This window comes from Salmo trutta, chromosome 14, assembly GCF_901001165.1.
Source record: "Salmo trutta chromosome 14, fSalTru1.1, whole genome shotgun sequence".
Lineage (NCBI taxonomy): Eukaryota > Metazoa > Chordata > Actinopteri > Salmoniformes > Salmonidae > Salmo > Salmo trutta.
Genome location: NC_042970.1, coordinates 45170479 through 45194262, shown reverse-complemented (window position 1 = coordinate 45194262; position 23784 = coordinate 45170479). Strand labels below are relative to the sequence as shown.

Below are 23784 nucleotides of genomic sequence, written 5' to 3'. Positions count from 1 at the left end.
ATCAAATCCAAGTTTATTGGTCGCGTACACAGATTTGCCGATGTTAACGCAGGTGCAGCGAAATTCTTGTGGTTCTAGCTCTAACAATGCAGTAATACCTAGCAATACAAAAAAAAATGAACACGTAATCAAAAATATTTGTACAAAAAAGAAAGAAATTAAGAAATATCGCAACGAGCAGTGTCTGAGACTGGAATATAATATAATATGGTGTGTATGGACAGTATGGACAGTATGTGAATAGAAAAGGTGTGTACAGCAGTAGTTATATAGGACGAGCCATGACTAGAATACAGTTTATACATATAAAGTGGGTGAGACAGTATGCAAACATTATTGAAGTGACCAGTGCTCAATGACTCTATGTAAAGTGCCTTCAGAAAGTATTCACACCCCTTGACTTATTCCACATTTTGTTGTGTTACAGCCTGAATTCAAAATGGATTAAATAGACTTTTTGTCTCACCCATCTACACACAATACCCCATAATGACAAAGTGAAAACATGTATTTGGAAAAATGAAGTACAGAAATATCTCATTTAAATACTGTAAGTATTCACAACCCCTCAGTTAATACTTTATAGACCCAAAACAGCTGTGAGTCTTTTTGGGTAAGCCTCTAAGAGTTTTGCACACCTGGATTGTACAATATTTTCCCATTATTCTTTTTAAAAGTCTTCGAGCTCTGTCAAGTTGATTGTTGATCATTGCTAGAAAGCCATTTTCAAGTCTTGCCATTGATTTTCAAGCCGATTTAAGTCAAAACTGTAACTATGCCACTCAGAAACATACAATATTGTCTTGGTAAGCAACTCCAGTGTAGATTTGGCCTTGTGTTTTAGATTATTGTCCTGCTGAAAGGTGAATTGTCTCCCAGTGTCTGTTGGAAAGCAGACTGAACCAGGTTTTCCTCTAGGATTTTGCCTGTGCTTATAGCTGTATTCCTTTTCTTTTTATCCTAAAAAAATCTCTAGTCCTTGCCAATGACAAGCATACCCATAACATGAAGGCATGATGAGTGGTACTCAATGATGTGTTGTTTTGGATTTGCCAAAAACATAACGCTTTGTATTCAGGACAAAAAGTTAATTTCTTTACCACATTTTTTTGGTATTAAGTGCCTTTTTGCAATTACTTAAGTGCCTTTTTGCAAACAGGATGCATGTTTTGGAATGTTTTTATTCAGTACAGGCTTGTTTCTTTTCACTGCCATATACTGTAGGTTAGTATTGTGGAGTAACTACAATGTTGTTGATCCATCCTCAGTTTTCTCCTATCACAGCCATTAAACTCTGTAACCGTTTTAAAGTCATGATTGGCCTCATGGTGAAATCGCTGAGCAGTTTCCTTCCTCTCCGGCAACTAAGTTAGGAAGGACACCTGTATCTTTGTAGTGGCTGGGTGTATTGATACACCATCCAAAGCCTAATTTATATTTATTTACGTGTGCTTTTTAAATTTTGACACATCGACCAATCGGTACCCTGTAGTCCACGATCAGCTCTTTTGTTTTGTTGATGTTGAGGGAGAGGTTATTTTCCTGGCACCATTCCTCCAGGACTCTCACCTCCTCCCTGTAGGCTGTCCCATCATTGTTGGTAGTCAGGCCTACCACTGTTGTGTTGTCAGCAAACTTGATGATTGCGTTGGAGACGTGCGTGGTCACGCAGTAATGGGTGAACAGGGAGTACAGGAGGGGCTGAGCACGCACCCTTGTGGGTTACGCTGTGTTGAGGATTAGCGTGGTAGAGGTGTTGTTGTCTACTTTCACCACTTGGTGTCAGCCCGTCAGGAAGTCCAGGTCCCAGTTGCACAGGGAGGTGTTAAGACCCAGGGACCTGAGCTTAGTGATGAGCTATGAGAGCACTACAGTGTTGAAGGCTGAGCTGTAGTCAATGAACATCTCCCTCACGATGCCAGGACAGCGGAGTCAATCACCACCTTCCGGAGACACCTGAAACCCCACCTCTTTAAGGAATACCTGGGATAGGATAAAGTAATCCTTCTAACCCCCCCCCCCCCCCCTTTAAAGGATTTAGATGCACTATTGTAAAGTGTTTGTTCTACTGGATATTATAGGTGAATGCACCAATTTGTAAGTCGCTCTGGATAAGAGCGTCTGCTAAATGACTTAAATGTAAATGTAAATGTATTTATCTTGTCCTATTGGGACTGTGCAAAGCTGTGATCAAGGAAAAGGGTGGCTATTTGAAGAATCTGAAATATAAAATATATTTTGATTTGTTGAACACTTTTTTGGTTACTACATGATTCCATATGTGTTATTTCATAGTTGTGATGTCTTCACTGTTATCCTACAATGTCGAAAATAGTTAAAAATGAAGAAACTCTTGAATGAGTCGGTGTTCTAAAACTTTTGACCGGTAGTGTATAATACTGCAAAGTCGGCCGGGAACTAGAAACAGGGTTACTGTGTCTCTCGGCGCCATCTTGTTACTAGTGAACGCCGTATGTGTTTCCATAGAATCGCAAATGAATTCTAGGTCCTCTATGTGTGTAGCATCCAAAATGATTGAGTCTATTTGGGTGTGTGGTGACCAGATCCTGACGGGTGAAGACTGGAACGCTGTGATGTATGACGGCATCATGGCGTACGGCGGCCCATCTTCCTCGGGGATGATCGTCTCCTTCTACTTCATTATCCTCTTCATCTGTGGAAACTGTATCCTTTCCTTACCACACTCATCCTATCGCCTCTATCTCTCTGAGCCCGGATAATCACAATCTGATTTGATGTGACTTGACCGCAAACTCATTTCCCCTAGTTAAACAGATTCTTTATGGATATGGTCCACCGTGGTGAATATAGACAAATAACAAGTTGTTATGTTCTTATGACCAGAGATGTAGTCTTGCAAACACAACCCCATTTTGTTTTATGTAGTCAGTATAGATCTCTGGGGTCGTTTCTTCCGTCATTATTGCAATGAACATTTCTGGACTTTTCTGAGTAGTGTATATGGGTGTGTTGCTCGAGCCATGGACTACACTACGGCACAGGAGATGTGTTCAGCTTCTGTCCTTGACGGAACACTTTGCTCAGACATCCTGCTGAACGTCTTCTTGGCTATCGCTGTGGACAACCTGGCAGACGCAGAGTCTCTCAACGCTCCAGGAGACAAAAAGGACGAGAAAAAGGAAGAGGTAGAACTCCACCCCAGACATATTGTGGTTCGGGTTCATTCAGCATCATTGTATACATGTGTTGCATATGATTACACACTTCTGGTTCTAACGTCTCATCACTTTTGCTTCTTTGGATACAGGCACCAGTGGAGGAGGAAGAGGAGAATGCTGCAGGTACAGGCCTGTGTGTGTGTGTGTGTGTGTGTGTGTGTGTGTGTGTGTGGTGGGGGGGGGGGGGGGGGGGGGGGGGGGGTACTAGTGCACATGTGTGTGTGTGGTCTATCTCTCTCACTGTGTGTGTGTGTGTGTGTGTGGGTACTAGTGCACGTGTGTGTGTGTGTGTGTGGTCTATCTCTCTCACTGTGTGTGTGTGTGTCTGTCTGTGCAGCAGAGGAGGAGGAGGAGCCAGAGGTTCCAGCAGGGCCACGCCCAGCCATCTCTGAGCTGGTCAAGAAGGAGAAGATCACCCCCATCCCTGACGGCAGCGCTTTCTTCATCTTCAGCAAGACCAACCCGTAGGTCACACACACACACGCATGCGCCCAGACAGACAGACGGATGGATACGCACACACACTTTCCTGAGCTCTCTTAAGCGGGTGTGTGCGTTTCCTGTTGCTCTCCTCAGGATCCGGGTGGGATGTCATAGACTCATCAACCACCACATCTTCACCAACCTCATCCTGGTCTTCATCATGCTCAGCTCTGTCTCCCTCGCTGCAGAGGACCCCATACGCAACTTCTCCGCTCGCAACATCGTAAGTACAGAAACCTTCTTGTCTACATTAGAATAATGTTGGGTCATATTTATTGGGGAGCACACAGTAGCCAGTAACTGATTTTCAACTGTTAGGCTACATAGTAGTACATAGTAAAGATACATTCTGTATTGATTTGGGATATTTATTGCGTATTTGACGTTTTTTGTATTCATTTTTAAGGATTTAGTTGGTTAAGAGTGACGTTAACGGTAATGATAACTCTTTTCCTGAAGTTTCCCCCATGATCCTCTTAGGCAGCAGGTTCAATGACTTTGGAATCATTATGTATGTTCATCATTACAACTTAACCTCAAGCTGCACAATGACATGTCATTGTGATAGTAGGTGGATGACATTGTGCAGGTGCTCGTAATGAAATGATATAATGAATATATACTGCATTATGAAATATATTGTAATATACACTGATTTTATTCATTTATACGAATACTGTTGATTTTTTTTCTGTTTACGCATACGAAGTCATTTCCAATGCTCTTTCCTGCACACACGGGTTCCCACGCTAACTTGTTCTCTTCGAATGTCTCTGATGAACGTACTTGCGTGACCTGTATAACCCATGTTAAACATGTCCGTTGCTTTTTGCAGATACTTGGTTACTTTGACTATGCTTTCACGGCTATCTTTACTGTTGAGATCCTGTTGAAGGTAAATGGCCTGTGTCCGCCTCTCTGTGCTGTCAACTAACTGACCCCGCAGTAACACTCCCAACGTCTGGTTGCCTTCCAGGTCCTAGGCTATGCAGATTATGTCTTCACTAGCATGTTTACATTTGAGATCATGTTGAAGGTAACTCTCGCTTATGACGACAGAGAGCCTTGCTGCACTCTCTCCTTTGTGTGTCACCTGCTGCCACCGCAGTACTTCCTGCCTTGTTTCACATTTCCTTTTCTATTATTTCTCTTTTTACTCCATGGCACCTCTTTTAACTACCAAAACATCTAGGGTGTGTTCGTGTAAATTCACTCTGGAGTGCCAGAGTGCGCTCTGGGCGTTCGTCAGTTCAGAGCGTTGTCAGGCTGTCCTTTAGTAAATTCGGAGCGTTCCTCTCTCGGAGCGTTTAGAAGGCGCACACTGGACGCTCTGGCCGAGGAGTAGGGTTGATCCGAGCGTTCTGACCTCACAACGGCACAAGCACCCAAGCTAACTGGCTAAAGTTAGCTAGCTTGCTAGCTACTTCCAGACATAAATGAGAGAGCGCCTCACTCTGACCATTTTACTCACCCCAGCAGAGCTGGTTAGGCCGTTGTCATGTTATCCAGAGCGTTGGTGACTGTAACTGTGCTGCTTGCAACAATTTCGTTAAGCTTTTTTGCCGACGTTTACAGACACCGGCCATATTCAACGGGTGTTGAGCGTTAGTAAAATAAAACAGTTGTTCCGTGCTCTGGCACACTCAGACGAGAGTGCTCTGAAATCGGAGTAGATAGCCGGAGTGAATTTACGAACGCACCCCTCGACTGTCATCATTACTTACTAGTACTACACACACCAACACACGAGTTGTTCAATTCCCGCTTATCAGGATACGAATATTCATGAAGGAATCAAAGGCACAAACCAACCCCGATTGGTGTCACCATGTCTGTCAACAATGAGTTGAAAAGGTTTAGCGCACCTCTCCAAAAACGATGCAACTCTTTGTGCAAAGGAAAGAGATATCAATGTGCCGTTTAAGAGATGTAGCTTTGACTGATTTTTTTTGGACCTGGATGTCATTTGGGGAGTGTTGGGGGGGGGGGGTTTATAAACAAACATCTAAGGCCATCTCCAGTCAAAGCCGACTCCATGCTTCTGTTTCATACCGACTGACTGCTATTCAGATACTGAGCCATAAAAGAGGGGGCAAACCAACCATGTTCATGTCGAGCATGGGCTTTCCCCAGATTGACTGAGTGCTTAGAAATGTAGTGTTTCCTTCAGAACCCTTAAGAGGGCAGCCCAAACCTGCCCAGTCCTGTTGAGGGTCGTATTCATCACGGCACACCGGAGCAACATGTTTTGCGACGGAATGCGGGAAACCAGAGTTTCTTATTGGACCAGTTCAGATAGTCCTTCCCCGTTTCAGTTATTTCTTTCCCCGTTTGGTGCCGAATGAACGCGACCCAGCTCAGTTTGATCCTGCTGCGTAAGCAGTGCTTTCCCTGCCCACGCCAGCTGGTCTCTACATTCACAAGCACTCAGGACGATGAATCCTTTTCTTTTATGATTTGAACAAGACTTCCTTGTCGCTGCGTTGTTTACTTCTCTGCCTGCTGAAGTCTGACGTGTTTTTTTTGTTTTTAAAAGTGGAGCTGCTCTATTATCCCCCTTTAGCCTGTGAGCTGTTAAAGAACATGAAGGAATGTGCTTTAAGGGAAACGGCCATACATGAATGTGTCAGTAAGGCCATGGGGTTTTCCGACCGGTAGGCCGTTCAATCCTGTCATTTCTCCCAGGAAGTAGATCTATTTGTCCTCAGCGCGCCAACAAACTGCACGTTTTGTTGCCGCAGGGGACCCTGTTATTAGCCGATTGTGAAGTGAATGACTTACTACTACATTCATGTACCGCGGTGCCGCGGGGTGGCGACGGTAGCTGCTAACTTCCTGTTTTACTGAGTCTGAGCTCGCCACCCTGAAATAGTGTTCTACAAGAGTGTGGAAATACTGTATGTGGGTGTATGTGGGTTTGAGGGGAGTGAGTGTTTCTACCGCTATATCTACTGCTATATATATCTGTGTAGGTGTTTCTGTCTGTCTTGCGGTGTACCACTGTCCCTGTGTTTGTGAGAATGTGCGTGTCGGTGTGTGTACTTCTGTGTGTTTTCTAAGTGTCTGTTACCCCGTCTAACTCGCTGTGCCCTTCCCCCCAGATGACCACATACGGAGCGTTCCTCCATAAAGGGGCGTTCTGTAGGAACACCTTCAACCTGCTGGACCTGCTGGTGGTTGGGGTCTCCCTAGTCTCCTTCTGCATCCAGTCAGTACCTGCTGCTACCCTCCACCCACACTGTTTATTTCTCTCTCTCTCTCTCTCTGTCTTCATCCTCATATCCCTCACCCATTGTCCCTCGCCCTCTGTCCCTTCTCCCGTCCTAACACATCATTTCTTTTTTTTTTTATGGACACGGTCACGTTTGATTATGGCAATGAATGGTTGTGTTCAGAGAGGGCGAGTTTGTTTCTGACAGGGAGTTCCTGTGATGTCCTTTAGGTCCTCCGCCATCTCGGTGGTGAAGATTCTGAGAGTCCTGCGAGTGCTCAGGCCCCTGAGGGCCATCAACCGAGCCAAGGGCCTCAAGGTACAGTACTGCCTCGTCCTAAAACGTTATACATCCTACTCCTTCTCGTTCAGTACCATATTACTTGCCGTAGTATTCGTAGAACAAGTGCAGTAAACTTGGGACAGTTTGTTGCTAAGACCTGTACAAGGGGTTTTATAAAAAACGACTTTCTAGAAGTGCGCCGTCGCTGTACCTCCCCCTTCCTACGTATTTGACACATATTGACCTTTCGCCGACGTAATGCCATCTCACTGTTCAATAGCTGCTAACGTTTGAACTTTGACCCCTACAGCACGTGGTCCAGTGTGTGTTCGTGGCCATCCGGACCATCGGTAACATCATGATCGTCACCACGCTACTGCAGTTCATGTTCGCCTGCATAGGAGTGCAGCTATTCAAGGTCAACACCGTAACACCCGGCACTAAGATCAGCACCGTAACACGGATTGTGATGTCAATGGCACCGTAGCTTCAGTATATCCCCCCCAACCTAGACGCTGACACCTGAGGGTTGAGGGTTCGTTTTGTGGCAGTGCCGTTTAGAAGAAAGTGTTGTGTTTGCTTTTGCAGGGGAAGTTTTACCGCTGCACGGACGAAGCCAAGTCCGGCCCCGACGATTGCAAGTCAGTTGTTTTTGATGCCTTTGTCCATCTACACACAGCAAACGGACACCATCCATTTTGTATCAGAAATACTTACATTTACTGTACAGTAGGTGTTCTGCAGCGTCTTTGATTTGAGCGCGTTGCGCATAGACGGGACATATTCACAACATTCACAATATTCATGTTCTTTACGTACGGTACATCAAAGGACGAATCCTATATCCGGACCTCTGACCTCTAACCCCTGTGTCCTCTTGATCTCTAACCTCCCAGGGGCACCTACATCCTTTATAAGGACGGGGACGTGAACCAGCCGTTCGTCCATAAGAGAGTGTGGCACAACAGCGAGTTCAACTTTGACAACGTGCTCATGGCCATGATGGCTTTGTTCACTGTGTCTACCTTCGAGGGCTGGCCTTCGTAAGACACACCCACTCATATTACACACCCATGTACAATATAATGCACCTTCATATTTTTGCCTTTTGTGCCTAGAAAAACAGGAAGCTCAACAAACGTGTGTTCTCGCTCTCACGCGCACACTTTTTCTCTCTCGCTCGCTCGCTCTCTTTCTTCCTCTCTCTTTTTCTCTTTCGCTCTCTCTCTTTCTCTCTCTTTCTCTCGCTTTCTCTCTTTTTTTCTCTCTCTCTCTTTTTCTCTCTCTCGCTCTCTCTGTTTCTCTCTTGCTCTCTCTGTTTCTCTCTTGCTCTCTCTTGCTCTCTCTCTCTCTTGCTCTCTCGCTCTCTCTCTCTCGCTCTCTCTGTTTCTCTCTCGCTCTCTTGTTCTCTCTCTCGCTCTCTCTGTTTCTCTGTTTCTCTCTTTTTCTTTCTTTTTCTCTCTCTCTCTCTCTTCTTTCTTTTTTTCTCTCTCTCTCTTTTTCTCTCTCTCTCTCTTTTTCTCTCTCTCTATTTTTTTCTCTCTCTCTCTCTTTTTCCTCTCTCTTTTTCTTTCTTTTTCTCTCTCTCGCTCTTTCTCTCTCTTTTTCTCTCTTTCTCTCTCGCTCTCTCTTTTTCTCTCTCTCGCTCTCTCTGTTTCTCTCTTGCTCTCTCTTGCTCTCTCTTGCTTTCTCTTTCTCTCTCTCTCTCTCTCTCTCTCTCTCTCTCCTCTCTCTCAGGTTGCTCTACAAGGCCATAGACTCGAACAGGGAGAACCTGGGTCCCATCTACAACTACCGCATCGAGATCTCCATCTTCTTCATCATCTACATCATCATCATCGCCTTCTTCATGATGAACATCTTTGTGGGTTTCGTCATCGTTACATTTCAGGAGCAGGGAGAGAAAGAGTACAAGAACTGTGAGCTGGATAAGAACCAGGTCAGAAACACAATTCCCTGGGCGTGCGTGTGTGTTCGTGAACACGTGTGTGTGTTCGTGAACACGTGTGTGTGTTCATGCGGTGTCTATGTGTGTGTCTGTGTGTGACTATGAGTTATGTGGCACTACATGTCTAGACTAGCAGTTCTCCCACACTGGGTAAGTGTTCTGAGTGTGTTGCTATGCTATGTTTGTGTTTGTGTTTATAAACCGGGTGGTTCGAGCCCTGAATGCTGATTGGCTGAAAGCCGTGGTATATTTAAGCAGTAAGGCCCGAGGGGGTGTGTTATATGGCCAATATATACGGCTGAGGGATGTTCTTAAGCACGACACAACGCGGAGTGCCTGGACACAGCCCTTAGCCATGGTATATTGGCCATATATCACAAACCCCTGAGGAGCCTTATTGCTATAATAAACTGTTTACCGACATAATTAGAGCAGTAAAAATAACCTTCTTGTTATACCCTTGGTATACGGTCTGATATACCACGTCTGTCAGCCATTCAGCATTCAGTGCTCGAACCACCCAGTTTATAACAAACCACCCAGTTTATACCATGGGTATGACAAAAAAGTCATTTTCATTGTTTTAATTACGTTGGCAACCAGTTTACGGTGGCAGTAAGGCACCTGGGCGGTATATGGCCAATATACCACGGTTAAGGGCTGTATCCAGGCACTCTGCTTTGCGTCGTGTGTAAGAACAGGTTTATTGGCCATGTAGCCGTGGTTTATCGCCTATATACCACACCCCTTCGTGCCTTATTGCTTAAGTACTCTATACTATGTGTACAGGTATGTAGTGTATAACCGTGTGTGTTTAATTATTATTTTTAAATGTATCCTTTATTTAACTAGGCAAGTTAGTTTAAGAACAAATTCTTATTTACAATGACAGCCTAAAAGGGAACAGTGGGTTTAACTGCCTTGTTCAGGGGCAGAGCTCAGGGATTCGATCCAGCAACCTTCCGGTTACTGGCCCAACGCTCTAACCACTAGGCTACCTGCCTCCCCATGTGTTCTACAGCGTCAGTGTGTGGAGTATGCCCTGAAGGCCCATCCGTTGAGGAGGTACATCCCTAAGAACCCCTACCAGTATAAGTTCTGGTACGTGGTCAACTCCACCGGGTTTGAGTACATCATGTTCGTCCTCATCATGCTCAACACGCTCTGCCTGGCTGTGCAGGTGAGAAGAAGTTCAACCCGACCCGTTCGTAAAGCCCTAGCCGTGTAGCAGCGTTCACTGTTAGGCAATCTCCTGCAGTAGAACCCCTGAGCCAGCATCTCAGCTTCCTGGCGCTTTGTGCAACCTCTTTAGTCTTCTGTACAATATCTGGCACTTACATCTGCACTTTCTCTACGTCCACCCCTCTCTGTCTGTCTCTGTCTGTCTCTGTCTGTCTCTGTCTGTCTCGGTTTGTCTTTATCTCTGTCTGTCTCTGTCTGTCTTTATCTCTGTCTGTCTCTGTCTGTCTGTCTCTGTCTGTCTCTGTTTGTCTCTATCTCTATCTGTCTCTATCTCTATCTGTCTCTATCGCTGTCTGTCTCTATCGCTGTCTGTCTCTATCTCTGTCTGTCTCTATCTCTGTCTGTCTCTGTCTGTGTGTCTGTCTGTCTGTCTCTGTCTGTCTCTGTCTGTTTGTCTGTCTGTCTCTGTCTGTCTCTGTCTATCTCTGTCTGTCTCTGTCTATCTCTGTCTGTCTCTGTCTGTCTGTTTGTCTATCTATCTCTATCTCTGTCTGTCTCTGTCTATCTCTGTCTGTCTCTGTCTTTGTCTGTCTGTCTGTGTCTGTTTCTGTCTCTGTGTCCTTCCTTCTCTGTCTATCTGTCTCTCTCCCTCCCTCCCACCCTCCCTCCCTCTCTATCACTCTCCTGTCTGTAGCACTATGGCCAGTCTGCGACATTTAACTATGTGATGGACATCCTCAACATGGTCTTCACTGCTGTTTTCACTGCGGAGATGGTGCTCAAACTCATCGCCTTCAAACCCAGGGTAAGGACACACGCCTGCACACAGACACACACACACACACACACACACACACACACACACACACACACACACACACACACACAGAGATGCATGCACGTGTGCACACAGATGGACACACATCTCACATACGTAGATGTCGTTTCATTCTGCACATTTGCCCATTAGGTTTGCAGGTGTCTTTGGTTCTTGTGTGTACAGTACGTTTATTATTATTAGTTGTTGAGGATAAGGACCGGGACCCAGTAAGAGACTGACTGGTGTGGTGCAGTATTGCAGTGCCTAGAGACAGGACTCTCTCTTTCTCTTTTTCCATCTCTCTCCTTTTCTCTCTCTTTTTCTCTCTATTTTTCTCTCTCTATCTCTCTCCTTTTTTTTCTCTCACTCTCCCTCTCTCTGTCTCTTTTTCTCTTTATCTCTCTCTCTTTTTCTCTCTCTCTCTCCTTTTTCTCTCTCTCTCTTTCTCTTTTTCTCTCTCTCTTTTTCTTTTTCTCTCTCTCTCTCTCTCTCTCATTTTTTTTTCTCTCTTTCATTTTCTTTCTCTCTCTCCCCCTCTCTCTCTCCCTCTCTCTCTCTCTTTGTCTCTCTCTCTCTCTCTGTCTGTGTGTGTGACTGTCACCTACTAGAGCATGTCTCTGAAACACTAACAAGTGACCTACCTAAGGTTCTAACACAGTAACATTTATAAATCACACACACATTTGTATTACACCCAGTCGTTGACAATCCAGTCGTACATTGGAGTAGATGCACTTAACATGCAGATATCGTTTGAAAGTAACTGAAATGACGAGTACTAGTTAAGTTAATACAGTGTTTTGGTATTAAACCTCACCACTTAACCCCCGCCTACACTGTAAACTGTAAACACTACTCAAAACGTTTGAGGAGTCATTACTCAAACCAATAGAGTCACTGTGACCCTGTGGGCGGTCCAGATTTTGAGTAACGCCCCCCACTAAGCGACGCCTACAATATAATCTTTCCTTTGCCTTGCCTTTTCCGCTGATTGGTAGTGTTACCACCCACGACTGCATTTGCTAGTGACAGATACATTGAATTTGTTCATTTTCAGTCCTGTGGCCTTCACCGAAGTGAGTTCCTAGGCGAATGTCATCTTTATAATTCTTTATGACGATACATTACATATCTCATAAGGCCTTTTTTTCCCCCCTAATACGGTGGCCTAAAACGCATGGTTTTGTGGTCAATTAACAATTTCTTTGTGGATTTTGATGTGTGCCTCGGGTTATTGTCTGGTTGGAAGATCCAGCCTCCTGGTAGAGGCAACCAGCTTTTTGGCTAAAATGTCCTGGTGCTTGGTAAAGTTCATGCTCCCGTTGCCCTCAACAAGGGCCCCAGGACCAGTGGAAGCAAAATATCCCCATAACATCAAAGATCCACCCCAATATTTGACAGTAGGTGTGAGGTTCTTTTCTATGCGTCCTTGTTTCGACGACAAAACCCACCACTGGTGTGTGTCGCCAAAGAGACCTCTTTTCATATTTTCCGTCAGCTCGTCTTTACCAAGGGGCGCCAACAATTTGGGTAATGACTGTAAATACTGTATAGATTCATGGTGTAGAACAGCTGTGATCGTATGTCAGGTAGAGGAGTTAATTGTAATGTAGCATTTTCTAACGGGAAAGGGAACGTTCTGGACGTTTCACCTCACTGAATACACCCCTGGTCTTAGGTTATATGGGCTGCTGTTTCTGCTGACTTCAGCTCCTCTGCTACCAAAGGGCCTCTGTCGGGAACTCTCTTCTGTTATTGATTATTCAGGTCTTGATGGCTTCTTTTCTCTTTGTGTGTCTTCTCTCCTTCTCCGGCCCTCCCTGCTGCCTCCCTTTACACGCTCCTATCCACACACACTGTACCCCTCTTCTCTCTCCAATTCCTCACCCCCCCCCCTCTCATCCCCTTGTGTGTTGTGGCTTGCCGTAACAGCACTATTTCACAGATGCGTGGAACACGTTTGATGCCTTAATTGTAGTTGGTAGCGTCGTTGATATTGCTATCACTGAAGTGAATGTAAGTACAACCTTTTTCTGCCTCTTCTGTGAAACTGAAGCCTTACAATAAAGCCAGAATGCCAGTAGCACCAGCATTATCCCCAAGAGTGTCCTGAGGTTGAGGAAGACGCTTAGATTTACGTCGAGTGAACAATAACACCCTCTCAATCCTCGTGGATTCCATATTATTTTTTACATTAGGCGCACAGCGCCCCCTATGTTAGCTAGTTGGTACTACACTGCTGCTGCTCATCACTTCATACTTACAGTGAAACTGATTCAGATCGCAATATTAGGAAATGTACAGTTTATGTGTCTCAAAGGATATTCTGTTCGGGCAATATATACTCTATTGGTTTTCAGTCTGCTAGTGGTTCTATTGGCTTCCTCTGTACGGCTTCAGTCTTCTTGTAATTCTTGTCTTGTACTCTCCTGTCTGGTTAAAAAAAGAAAACATGTACTGTCGCTATTAAAATGAACCTTAAGCAGCGTCTGTTTATTCTGACACTCAGGCCGCGTGCAATGCATTCCTAATGTGTGGTATGGTACGAAGTGGTGAAATGTTTGATTGTTTTATTGTTGAAGCGAGTGTTACGGTGCCTCGGTGCAGCCGGACGTTTCCCGACAGAGGTGTCCCCACACGCTGTAACCATGGCGATCTATAGACGGTTTACAGAGCCGTGCGGTGTTGCTGTTGTATCCGCTTGGTCGTCTAACCCTTGTACTCTTGTTCATTCTGTTTCCATAGAAACTTGTAGAGGCAAGTATGGCAATGATCCAACTCATCCCTGTTTGTTTTTTTTTGTTTTTTTTGCCGTGTTAATCTGTTTCGTGAACAACTTTGTCTTCGCGAATCCCTTCACACTGATAATGGATTACGAAACTCAAAATGAGTCATCGAACGTTTTGTCAGCTTGGGCAACAACAACAAAAAACAGGCGTTTGTAAAGAAATGTTCTGAAATGAAGTCACTATTAAGCAAAGCTAGAGGGTTATCTGTTGACCATGCTTCAGGATATGTCAGTACATTGGCCTGGTTGAGTTAGTCTGTCAAGACAGGGTCAAACGGTGGATGACTACTGTTTAGAACTAGCGTAGCAGACTACTGCTGAAACGTTCTTCTCTGCGTAGCCTGGTCGGTTAGTGCTCTGTTGAAAAGCTACTGCGACTCACTTAACTCTACTAACGCAACACTCTCTTAAGACACATGCAGCAGTGTGCATACTGTACACAATGCCAATAATGTACATACATGCCAGTGCATGTCACATGTGCCCGTTGTCAATGAATACACACACTCTCACTCACACACATTTTCATAGTAGATTATAGGTGCAGGGAAGCAGAGCTCAACTCTCCCTCTCTCTCTCGCTCTCTCTCTCTCTCTGTCTGGCTCTCTCTCTCTCTCTCTCTGTCTGGCTCTCTCTCACACGCGCTCTCTCTCTCTCTTAGTGCTCTACTTTCAGTGCTGTTTCTCTGGAGTCACCATATGTCAGTGTCTGTGTTCCTGTTTTATGTGGATATGAATGTGTTATTGCATGACTGTCTGTGTGAGAGCTGGTATGTGTGTTTTCTGTGTTTAACATACGTGTGTGTGTGTGTGTGTGTGAGCCCATTTCCATCTCCCATTGGCTGTTGGTTTGCATGCCGCCATTCTGCCTCACTATCTTTCACAGATAGAAACGATCTGACCAGATCAGACACTCCATTCAGTTGGGCTGTTTTAACTTCTGATCTAGGATCTATGTCCACGCATGGCTATACTATAGCTGCCCATTTCACGTGTGGCCTGATTGTTGTTACCCAATCGCTGTGGGCTGTGTACCGCCTCTCCTGATGCATGCTGGGAAAGTGTCAGGCGTTCACCCCGTCCCCCTAGCGTCCTCCTCATGCCCCCCCCCCCCCCCCCACTCCCTCCCTCACACACAAATTGCGATGGTCCCCGCACCGGTCAGTCCGCCTGCTCAATTACCTTTTGTGACCCTTTGTGAAGTTTGACCCTTCTCTCTCACCACACCTCCCTTGTCTGTTTTCCCCTCCAGACAGAATGGCCTTGGAGCTCAGAGCACAGCTAGGGCATGTTGTTCACCCGGCACAATGCTGCAACATAGAAATAGAATGGAATAGAATGTACAGACAGTGGCGATTTTTAATATTGGATTGACTTTTACATTCTATTTCTTTCTGCAGCGTCTTCTTCCTAAGCAGAAGCAAGATCTGCTTCTGCTTAGGAACACAATTAAAGCAGCGCAATCAATATCAAAGTTCGACCAGGGTCAAAAGTTGAAACGCAGGTAAAGTAGCCAGCATCAGGCTTCACTAACAGTCATTCCACAATCAGTGTGAGCCTCACGGAAGAAACAGAGCACTTATAGCCGGGCCATAAGCAGATCTGATGACTGTAATCTCTGGTGGTTCCATCAATGCGGTAGCTGAGTCTGAGGTTCTTTGTTGATCTTGCGTTTGTGTCTCTGTGAGTGATTGTATCTGTATTCTGTTCTGTCTTCCCATGTAGTGAAGCTCCCAACGGAGCTCATGTTGTAGAGCAGGTCCAGGTGTGTAGCCTTAAGTCAGGTGCATGACCATCTCTCTCTCTCGCTCTCTCTCTCTCTGTGTACTTCTCTTTCACTTGATCTCTCACCGCTCTCTTCCTCCAACTATTCTGCTTCTCTCACTTTCTTTCTTTCTCTCGCTCTCTCCCTCTTTCCGTACCCCCGAACCCTCTCTCTCTCTCTCTCTCCCCCCTTTCTCTCCCCTCTTCCTCTCCCCCTCTTCTCTCTATAGCCCCCCTCTCTCTCTCTCTCTCTCTCCCTTGATCTCTTTCGCTCACCTCGCACTGGACTGTGAGAGCGTCCTCTAGTGGCGACTTTGATGCAGGGCACTGACCGTTGACACGCATGGGGGTTTGCTGCGTGCGACGCTGACACGTATCACTAACGGCTCCTAACGCCTCCTCCTTATCCTCGAAGCTTGTCTGCGGCGACGTGGCAATGCCGAACGCACGCTCCGTCAAACGCTGTTGTTTGGCCAGGATTACCTAGAGAACCTCCTCAAGCTTTATTATTCCACGTGTTGTGACGCTTTGCTCGTTCCGCACCCCGTAACGTTCCTGTTGTTCGGTGTGAGCCACCGCGGGAGATGAATGACCCGAAGCCGTGTCTGTCAGGAGTTGCTCTGCTCTTACTGTCCACTGTTGATGACATCACTCAGTGTTGTTCCTGTACTGCTGCTGTGAAGTCATACACCTGAAAGCGTACAGTGGTTCACAGTTTCTCTCACAGTTTCTCTCAGTTTTCACAGCTGTGTTTTGATGAGGAATAAACTGTTTTCCAATATAGGTGTTGACAGCTGCATTTTAAAGCATTTTGACTAATACAATATGACTAACTTTGAATGTAATATTTTACAAAATGTGTGTCGATGGGGTATGTTCGTGTGGATTTGTGTGTGGTGCGTTCGTGTGGATTTGTGGGCGGGAGAAACTGAGAGTGTGAGTTAGCGTAAGATCGATCATTTTCAGCCTTAAAGGAAAAATCCACAAAAAAAAAAATCCACTCAAAAACGATATTTTGCCCATTTTTTTTCATGAATCCAATGTTAACACAGTCCCAAAAACAGTATTCCTTAAGCGACACACTGGAAAGGTTGAAGTACAAATTCTGAATGAGTTCTGAATCATGTGCTGATGACAAGTCAAAAGCCAATAGTGATATTACATGAGTGGAGGAAAGGTTGTTTATTAGTTACCATAGTTACAGAAGCACTAGTAGTATGACCTGTTGACTGATAGCAATGGGTTATATATGGGTTGTGTGACAGTCGCTATAGCAACGCTATCATGGTCGGGTTAATGTGCCGTTTGGGACCGTCCTATCCATACGCGTCATAATAAGAATCTGCGTCAGTCAAATGTTGTTTCATAAACATTGTTCCAACGTGATCCATGTGTCAAGCCACAAGCTTTTTTTCGACCTCTAAGATCACATGTTACCATCACACAGTGAGTGATAAAGTTGTGTTTCAGTCTTAAACGTTGCCTTACGTGTTACACTGTCTTCATGTTGTGTGCCGGTCTTAAATGCAACGCAAGCACCACATAGAAGTTGTTAAGCCGAACTGTATGTTGTCTGACAGTCTTAAACGTTTAAAGCGCTAAGATTCTGTTCTTTGTGTCCTTAATGTTATGTTACATAGCGGTTGTGATTTAGGTGTGCGTGAGTCCGGTCTTTGAGTGTTACATAAGCGGTGTGTAAACGTCAAGTGTCGAGACAATGTGGTGTGTCCTGTCTCCAACGCAACGTCCGTTTTTTTTAAGTGTGATGGTATGTGTGGTTAAGTGTGAGTCTCTTTAATGGTGCGTACGTCTTAATTAAACAAGTTGATGATATTGCGTTCAAGTGTGCAAGTATAAGGGATAAGGCTGTGATAACGTTGTGCGAGTCATTAACACAGGTCTTTGATTTTAAAGCCAACAGAGGCTCCTCAGGTGGATGAGTCGGGGGTAAGATGCTCTTCCCCCAATCAGGGCCTTGCCCTCTCTTCTCTGGGTTTTCATTGGTTTGTGTTGATTTGCTTGTTCATTTCTTTTGTGTTCTATCTATATAACCTCTAATCCTCTTTATGGTCTCTTGTATAACCTCGCCTTTTTAATTTCTACAATTAAAAAGTTTGGTTTTCATTCTGAGAACAGTTTGGTTTGGGTTTTGGACAGTTCTTTTTGGTTGTGTTTTTTTGTTGTTGGTTTGAGTCAGTTTGCTTTGGCCTTTTTGCTCTTCATATCCCCGTTTTCGTTTGGGCATGTTGTATTGAAGGAGAGTGTGTCGATCACTCAAACGTGGCGGTGTGCATCCCCCATGGCGAGGGCGGGTTCTCTCCGCTCCTCCTCACGTTTGTAGCGCTGACACCGCCGCATGGTCTCCGCCGTGCCGTGTGCCCCCCTGCGTGGGGCGGCGAACCGTGGATGACCCCTGGGGTTGGGGTCATGACCTCCGCTATGACATTTGACTCCTCATGGCTGACCTCTCTGTGGGGGGGGAATTAGACCCACTGTGACTCCGCATGCAGTGACTCTGGACCGGGGGGTTGCCATGATTGTGCTGATGTGTCCTGTCGAGTTATGGCAAGGTTTTCTCTCCCTACGGCATGCGTTCCTGTCCCTCCCCTCCCCTGTAGGCCTGTACTGTAGCAGGGCTCCTGGTAGAGCTTCACGACCAGCCCCGTAGATACAGATGCCTATCAGCTTCAGCCGTCCTGCATAGGGGACTACTACTCAGTCAGGTTGTACTGGGTTTTCCCATCCTCTCCTCCGTGCTAGAACAGATGTGTGAAGTGGCTGGTGGTCCCCGAGGAGAGAGTTGGGGGAAGAAAAAAAAAACTGCCCTTCTACATGCAACAAGTCCAGGATTCGCCTGGTTTTGAGAGGAAGTGTCTCGATGTCCCTACCGGGAATACTTACAGGAATGTGAAATATACTGGTGACTTCTAAAGCCTATTTTAATCCTTTTTCCTAGACTGATCTGTAGTTCCGTAGTTAACTTGTTCCAGTTGATCGAGGATTAGTTCTTGTTACCTACGTCACGTAGTCACCGTCCCTCAAGCAACCCTCGGTTGTCTCAAAACTCCCAGGTTCACAGAGAGATTTTAGGCGATGTGAAGATGCTGTACGCTGAATCAGCTCGTATGTATCTCACATCTCAGTCTCAGTAGACCTTTAGGATCGCCATTGGACTAAGTGTACCTGCATGTAGTACTCTGAGTACTGTTAAGTGCTTGTCCATGGCATTGAAGCACAGCCAGGTTCCCTGTGTACACACACACACACACACACACTCCGGTCCTCTGACGCTGCCTCCTTCCCCTACAGAACACGGAGGACAACGCTCGCATCTCCATCACCTTCTTCCGTCTCTTCCGAGTCATGCGATTGGTCAAACTGCTGAGCAGAGGGGAGGGGATCCGCACCCTCCTGTGGACCTTCATCAAGTCTTTCCAGGTGAGGAGGACCACGTCCCTTATAACTCATCACCGTCATCCACTCAACTCATTTACCAGGCTGTTAATGCACTGAACTAACTCTGGTCCCTTGTTCACCCTCTGTCTCTTTCTCTGCCCTCTCGTTCTCTCTCTGACCTCTTTTTCTCTCTATCCCTCTCTCTCTCTCTCTCTCTCTCTCTTTCTCTCTCACTGACCTCTTTCTCTCTCTATCCCTCTCTCGCTCCTCTCTCTTTCTCTCTCCCTTTCTCTGACCTCTCTCTCTCTATCCCTCTCTTGCTCCTCTCTCTCTCTTTTTCTCTCTCTCTCTCTCGCTTCTCTCTGTCTCTCACTCTCCAGGCTCTGCCATATGTTGCCCTTCTGATCGCCATGCTCTTCTTCATCTATGCTGTCATTGGCATGCAGGTGAGTCACTGAAACAGCTATTTGTTACTAAACCATCCGCCCCAAACCAGCTTAACCCTCCAGTCAGTCTCACAGTAACAGCCCCACTAAACCTCTTCATAAGGAGCAGCAGTACACCTGGGTCATGTTCATAAGGTACCAAACAGGGGGAAAAAAACGGATTCAATTCCGAAGAGACTACCTGGACGTGTTCATTGAAGAAATGCTCATTTTCAGTTTCTTTTGCAAAAGGTTTAAAAAACGGTCTCCATTGCATGCCCTTCTGAACGCAGCCCTATTCTTCACGCAGTATGTAAACGAACCCTTGCCCTTGTCTATCTATACTGTTTGTTTCAGGTGTTTGGGAAGATAGCCATGGTGGACGGCACCCACATCAACCGGAACAACAACTTCCAGACCTTCCCTCAGGCCGTGTTGCTGCTCTTCAGGTCTGTCGGGGTCAGGGGGGGGGGGGGGGGGTCACAGGGTCAGAGTTCACGCAGACGTTGTAGGTCGGATATGTAGCGATTATAACATGTCCAGCAAAAGGTAAAAGAGAATCTGTCATCAATGTACTTTATTAACAACATTTTGGTCTTTAGGCTTTCATCAGGAGATGTGGTTGTGAAAAGGTTATGGATAGGTTACGGTTATGCTGACTTATTCGACGTGACGAGTCACGTTTTCGTCCCAGGAGTAGCGAGGCGAGGAGATATGTGGATGCCGTAACGTGGTTGGGAGTAGGTTGTCTTAAAGGTTACGCTGAGGTATCTGACGAGTCCCGTTTCTGTCCCAGGTGTGCCACGGGCGAGGCGTGGCAGGAGATCATGTTGGCGTGTATTTCGGGAAAGCTGTGTGACCCAGAGTCGGACTACAACCCCGGGGAGGAGATGACCTGTGGAGCCAGCTTCGCCTACATCTACTTCATCAGCTTCTACATGCTCTGTGCCTTCCTGGTACATAAATACACTTATACACACAGCATATACTTTATACACACTTATACACACAGCATATACTTTATATACACACAGCACACACACACACACAAACAAACACGGAATACATATCCACGCAGCATACACACACACACACATACACGTACATTTCCACACGTACGCTCACACAGAGTGCGGATGTAGACACAGTCCATCGCTATCTTGTTCTGATTCTGTTGGTTCTGTTGCACTAGATTATCAACCTGTTTGTGGCTGTCATCATGGACAACTTTGACTACCTTACTCGCGATTGGTCCATCCTGGGTCCTCACCACTTGGACGAGTTCAAGAGGATCTGGTCTGAGTACGACCCAGAGGCCAAGTAAGTGTGTTGTGTGTGTCTATTTCAGGACTGTTCAATGTCGGTCCCGGAGGGCCGGAACGCTTCTGGTTTTCATCCTCTCCTTTTAAGCAGGGACTGTTTCAGACCTGGACTGTTTCAGACCTGGACTGTTTCAGACCTGGACTGTTTCAGACCTGGGACACCAGGTGAGTGCAATTAACTACCAGGTAGACACCAAAACCAGAAGTGTTTCGGCCCTCCAGGTCCAGAACTGAACATCTCTGGTATATTGAGTGGATATATTGAGTGGATATATTGAGTGTATTTTTATCAGAGTGCTGTCTCTCTCTCTCTCTCTCTCTCTCTCTCTCTCTCTCTCTCTCTCACACACACACACACACACACACACACACACACACACACACACACACACACACACACACACACAGGGGCAGGATCAAACATCTGGACGTGGTCACTCTGCTCCGACGCATCCAGCCTCCACTGGGCTTCGGCAAACTCTGCCCTCATAGAGTGGCCTGCAAGGTAACCGTCTCTCTGCTATTTTTCTTTCTCTCTCTCTGCTACCTTTCTCTCTATGCCATCTCTCTCTCTCTCTGCTATCTCTCTCTCTCTCTTTCTCTCTCTGCTATCTCTGTCTTTCTCCCTCTCACTTTGTCTCTGTATCTCTTTCTCTCCCTCTAATTGATCTGCCATGTGTTCCACCCTATACACAGCGTGCGTATAGTAACCCTCCTCTTTCCCTCTCAGAGACTGGTGGCCATGAACATGCCTCTAAACAGCGACGGCACCGTCATGTTCAATGCGACGCTGTTTGCGTTAGTACGCACCGCCCTGAAGATCAAAACAGACGGTAGGAGACACACACACACACCACAACAGCACCGGCTGTATAGTTTGTTGTTGATAGTGATAGGCCGTGTGTGGTGTTTACCCGTGCTGTAGGTAATCTGGAGCAGGCCAACGAGGAGCTGAGAGCCGTCATCAAGAAGATCTGGAAGAGGACCAGCATGAAACTGCTGGATCAAGTGGTGCCCCCTGCTGGTGGTCAGTTATATCACCCCCCAGGCTGCTACAGCAATACATCTCAGTAGAAATAACATCCCCGGCATTACACACACACACACACAAACACACACCTGAGATCCCGGTAGCAATACACACATACACACATTCCAGCGCAGCATCACATAAATCACATATTACACACACGTTCCACCTTCCCACTTACATACATCTACAAGTATGAACTCTCAAATATCAACAATGTCCCTCTCTCACACACGAATAGCCTACACACACTCGCTCACCCTCACAAACACTCTCAAACTCATGATTTCAGCCTTGTCCTGCTGTTTTCTGCTCCCGTGTTCTCCGCAGTGTGTTTTTGATCTGTGTGCATGGGGGGGGGGGGGGGGGGGTGTTGTTTATCTACACTTCTTCCACCTGTTCTAGATACCACTGGAGATTCCAGGGTGACTTTGACTGTGGCTCTGGCTGTGACTGTTACTGTGACTGACTGTGCGCCAGGCTTTGGGCTTGCATGGCCTCATAGTGGTAGACCACTGACTGTCTCTCAGTGCATGCTGTATCTCTCCTACTAAACTCTCTTTCTCTCCCTCTCTCTCTCTCTCTCGCTCTCCTTATGTCTCTCGCTCCGCTCAAGTTTTTCCAACAGCTTCAGTTGCTTCTCTCTATATCTGTGTCTATCAACCCCCCCAAAAAAACGACTGTTAAGAACTTCAGAATATTCTGAAGCAGTTCTGTTTCAGGGTGGTGGCATGGAACTAGTGTTGCCTCTCCTCTCCGATCTCTGTCCCCGACATGCTTGTTTAAAAGTGACCCCTGCTTCAGAATCATTCTCTCTCTCACGCGCACGCATACTGCACTGTAAATGCACGCGTTCGTATACTCGCAAACATCTGCCGTCTGCACCCTTTTTCACGTTGCTCCACGCGCTCGCACACAAATCCACACCAGCGCTAGCCTACTCGCGCGTATGCCTAGTTCTGCTTGCTTGCATGTGCTCAGTAGAGTCGAACTGTATTGGGTTGGGTTCCTTAACAGCCCGAATCCCTCTGCTGGAGTGGATCTCAACTGTTTGACTACATTCCTCTGGCTGGCTCTTTTTTTTAGCCGTTTCATAGGTCGACATGACAAAAACAGCTTAGGCCTGCCGAGTGCTGAGGCGCCACTACAGCCTGGGATTCGAACCCAGTGTCACGGCCAGCTGTGACCGGGAGCCCCGTAGGGAAGGCCCTCAATTAGCCCAAGCAGGTTAGGTTTGGCCGGGGGTTTTCCTTGGCTCGTTGTGCTCTAGCGGCTCCTTGTGGCGGGCCAGGAGCCCGCAAGCTGACTTCGGTCGTCAGTCAAACAGTGTTTCCGCCGAGGCATTGGCTCGGCTGACTTCCAGGTTGATTGAGCAGTGTGTTAAGAAGCAGTGTAGGCTTGGCGGGTCATGTTTCGCAGGACTCATGTCTGGATCTTAGCCTCTCCAGAGCCCAATGGAGAGTTGCTGCGATGAGACAAGGTCGTAGTCACCAATTAGATATCACGAAGTTGGGGTGAAAAATTGAGTAAAATTACAACAACAAAAAAACTAAAAAATAGCTTAGAGCATTAACTCTGGTCTAAATGAAATGCCATAATCTCATAATAGTCACTATAAATGTGTGCTATTTAAACCTGCAGTCTTTAAAAGGATCTTAGAGGTTTGAACCAATGGGCTGTAAGGGTCCTGTCCCTCTGTGACCCTGCCTGTGGCCTGTCTGCCCTCTCTCTCCTCTGGCTGCCTACCTAGATTGGACAGGAGATTATTGATACAAGTGATAGTTCAGAAGTGGTCAGGAGGCCCAATAGAGATCCTATAATTCAAAGGGATTATGGGATCTCTATGGGATGCCCAGAATCGAACTAGTATCGAACCATAGTTCAGCTACGGTTTTGGGTTTAGTTCTATTTGAGGTGTACCTGTGAGGTATAC

General features: G+C 46.2%; 1 protein-coding gene across 3 annotated transcripts in view; it reads left to right on the top strand.

The window, feature by feature from the left end:
- The window catches only part of cacna1da (calcium channel, voltage-dependent, L type, alpha 1D subunit, a), a 119356-nt gene that overhangs the window by 84763 nt on the left and 10809 nt on the right, over positions 1-23784 (top strand). For 2 of the 3 annotated variants that reach the window (XM_029776072.1, XM_029776071.1), the window contains 24 exons: positions 2565-2685; positions 3067-3167; positions 3290-3323; positions 3538-3664; positions 3777-3906; positions 4660-4719; positions 6785-6891; positions 7126-7213; positions 7488-7595; positions 7766-7818; positions 8074-8220; positions 8915-9116; positions 10147-10305; positions 11002-11112; positions 13060-13143; positions 17593-17625; positions 18988-19116; positions 19455-19520; positions 19857-19948; positions 20296-20455; positions 20692-20819; positions 21230-21326; positions 21552-21654; positions 21747-21848. In XM_029776072.1, coding sequence (XP_029631932.1) covers positions 2565-2685; positions 3067-3167; positions 3290-3323; positions 3538-3664; positions 3777-3906; positions 4660-4719; positions 6785-6891; positions 7126-7213; positions 7488-7595; positions 7766-7818; positions 8074-8220; positions 8915-9116; positions 10147-10305; positions 11002-11112; positions 13060-13143; positions 17593-17625; positions 18988-19116; positions 19455-19520; positions 19857-19948; positions 20296-20455; positions 20692-20819; positions 21230-21326; positions 21552-21654; positions 21747-21848 — 2542 coding nt within the window. The remainder of the gene's footprint in view (positions 1-2564; positions 2686-3066; positions 3168-3289; positions 3324-3537; positions 3665-3776; positions 3907-4659; positions 4720-6784; positions 6892-7125; positions 7214-7487; positions 7596-7765; positions 7819-8073; positions 8221-8914; positions 9117-10146; positions 10306-11001; positions 11113-13059; positions 13144-17592; positions 17626-18987; positions 19117-19454; positions 19521-19856; positions 19949-20295; positions 20456-20691; positions 20820-21229; positions 21327-21551; positions 21655-21746; positions 21849-23784) is intronic. The other variant, XM_029776073.1, reaches the window with a different exon arrangement.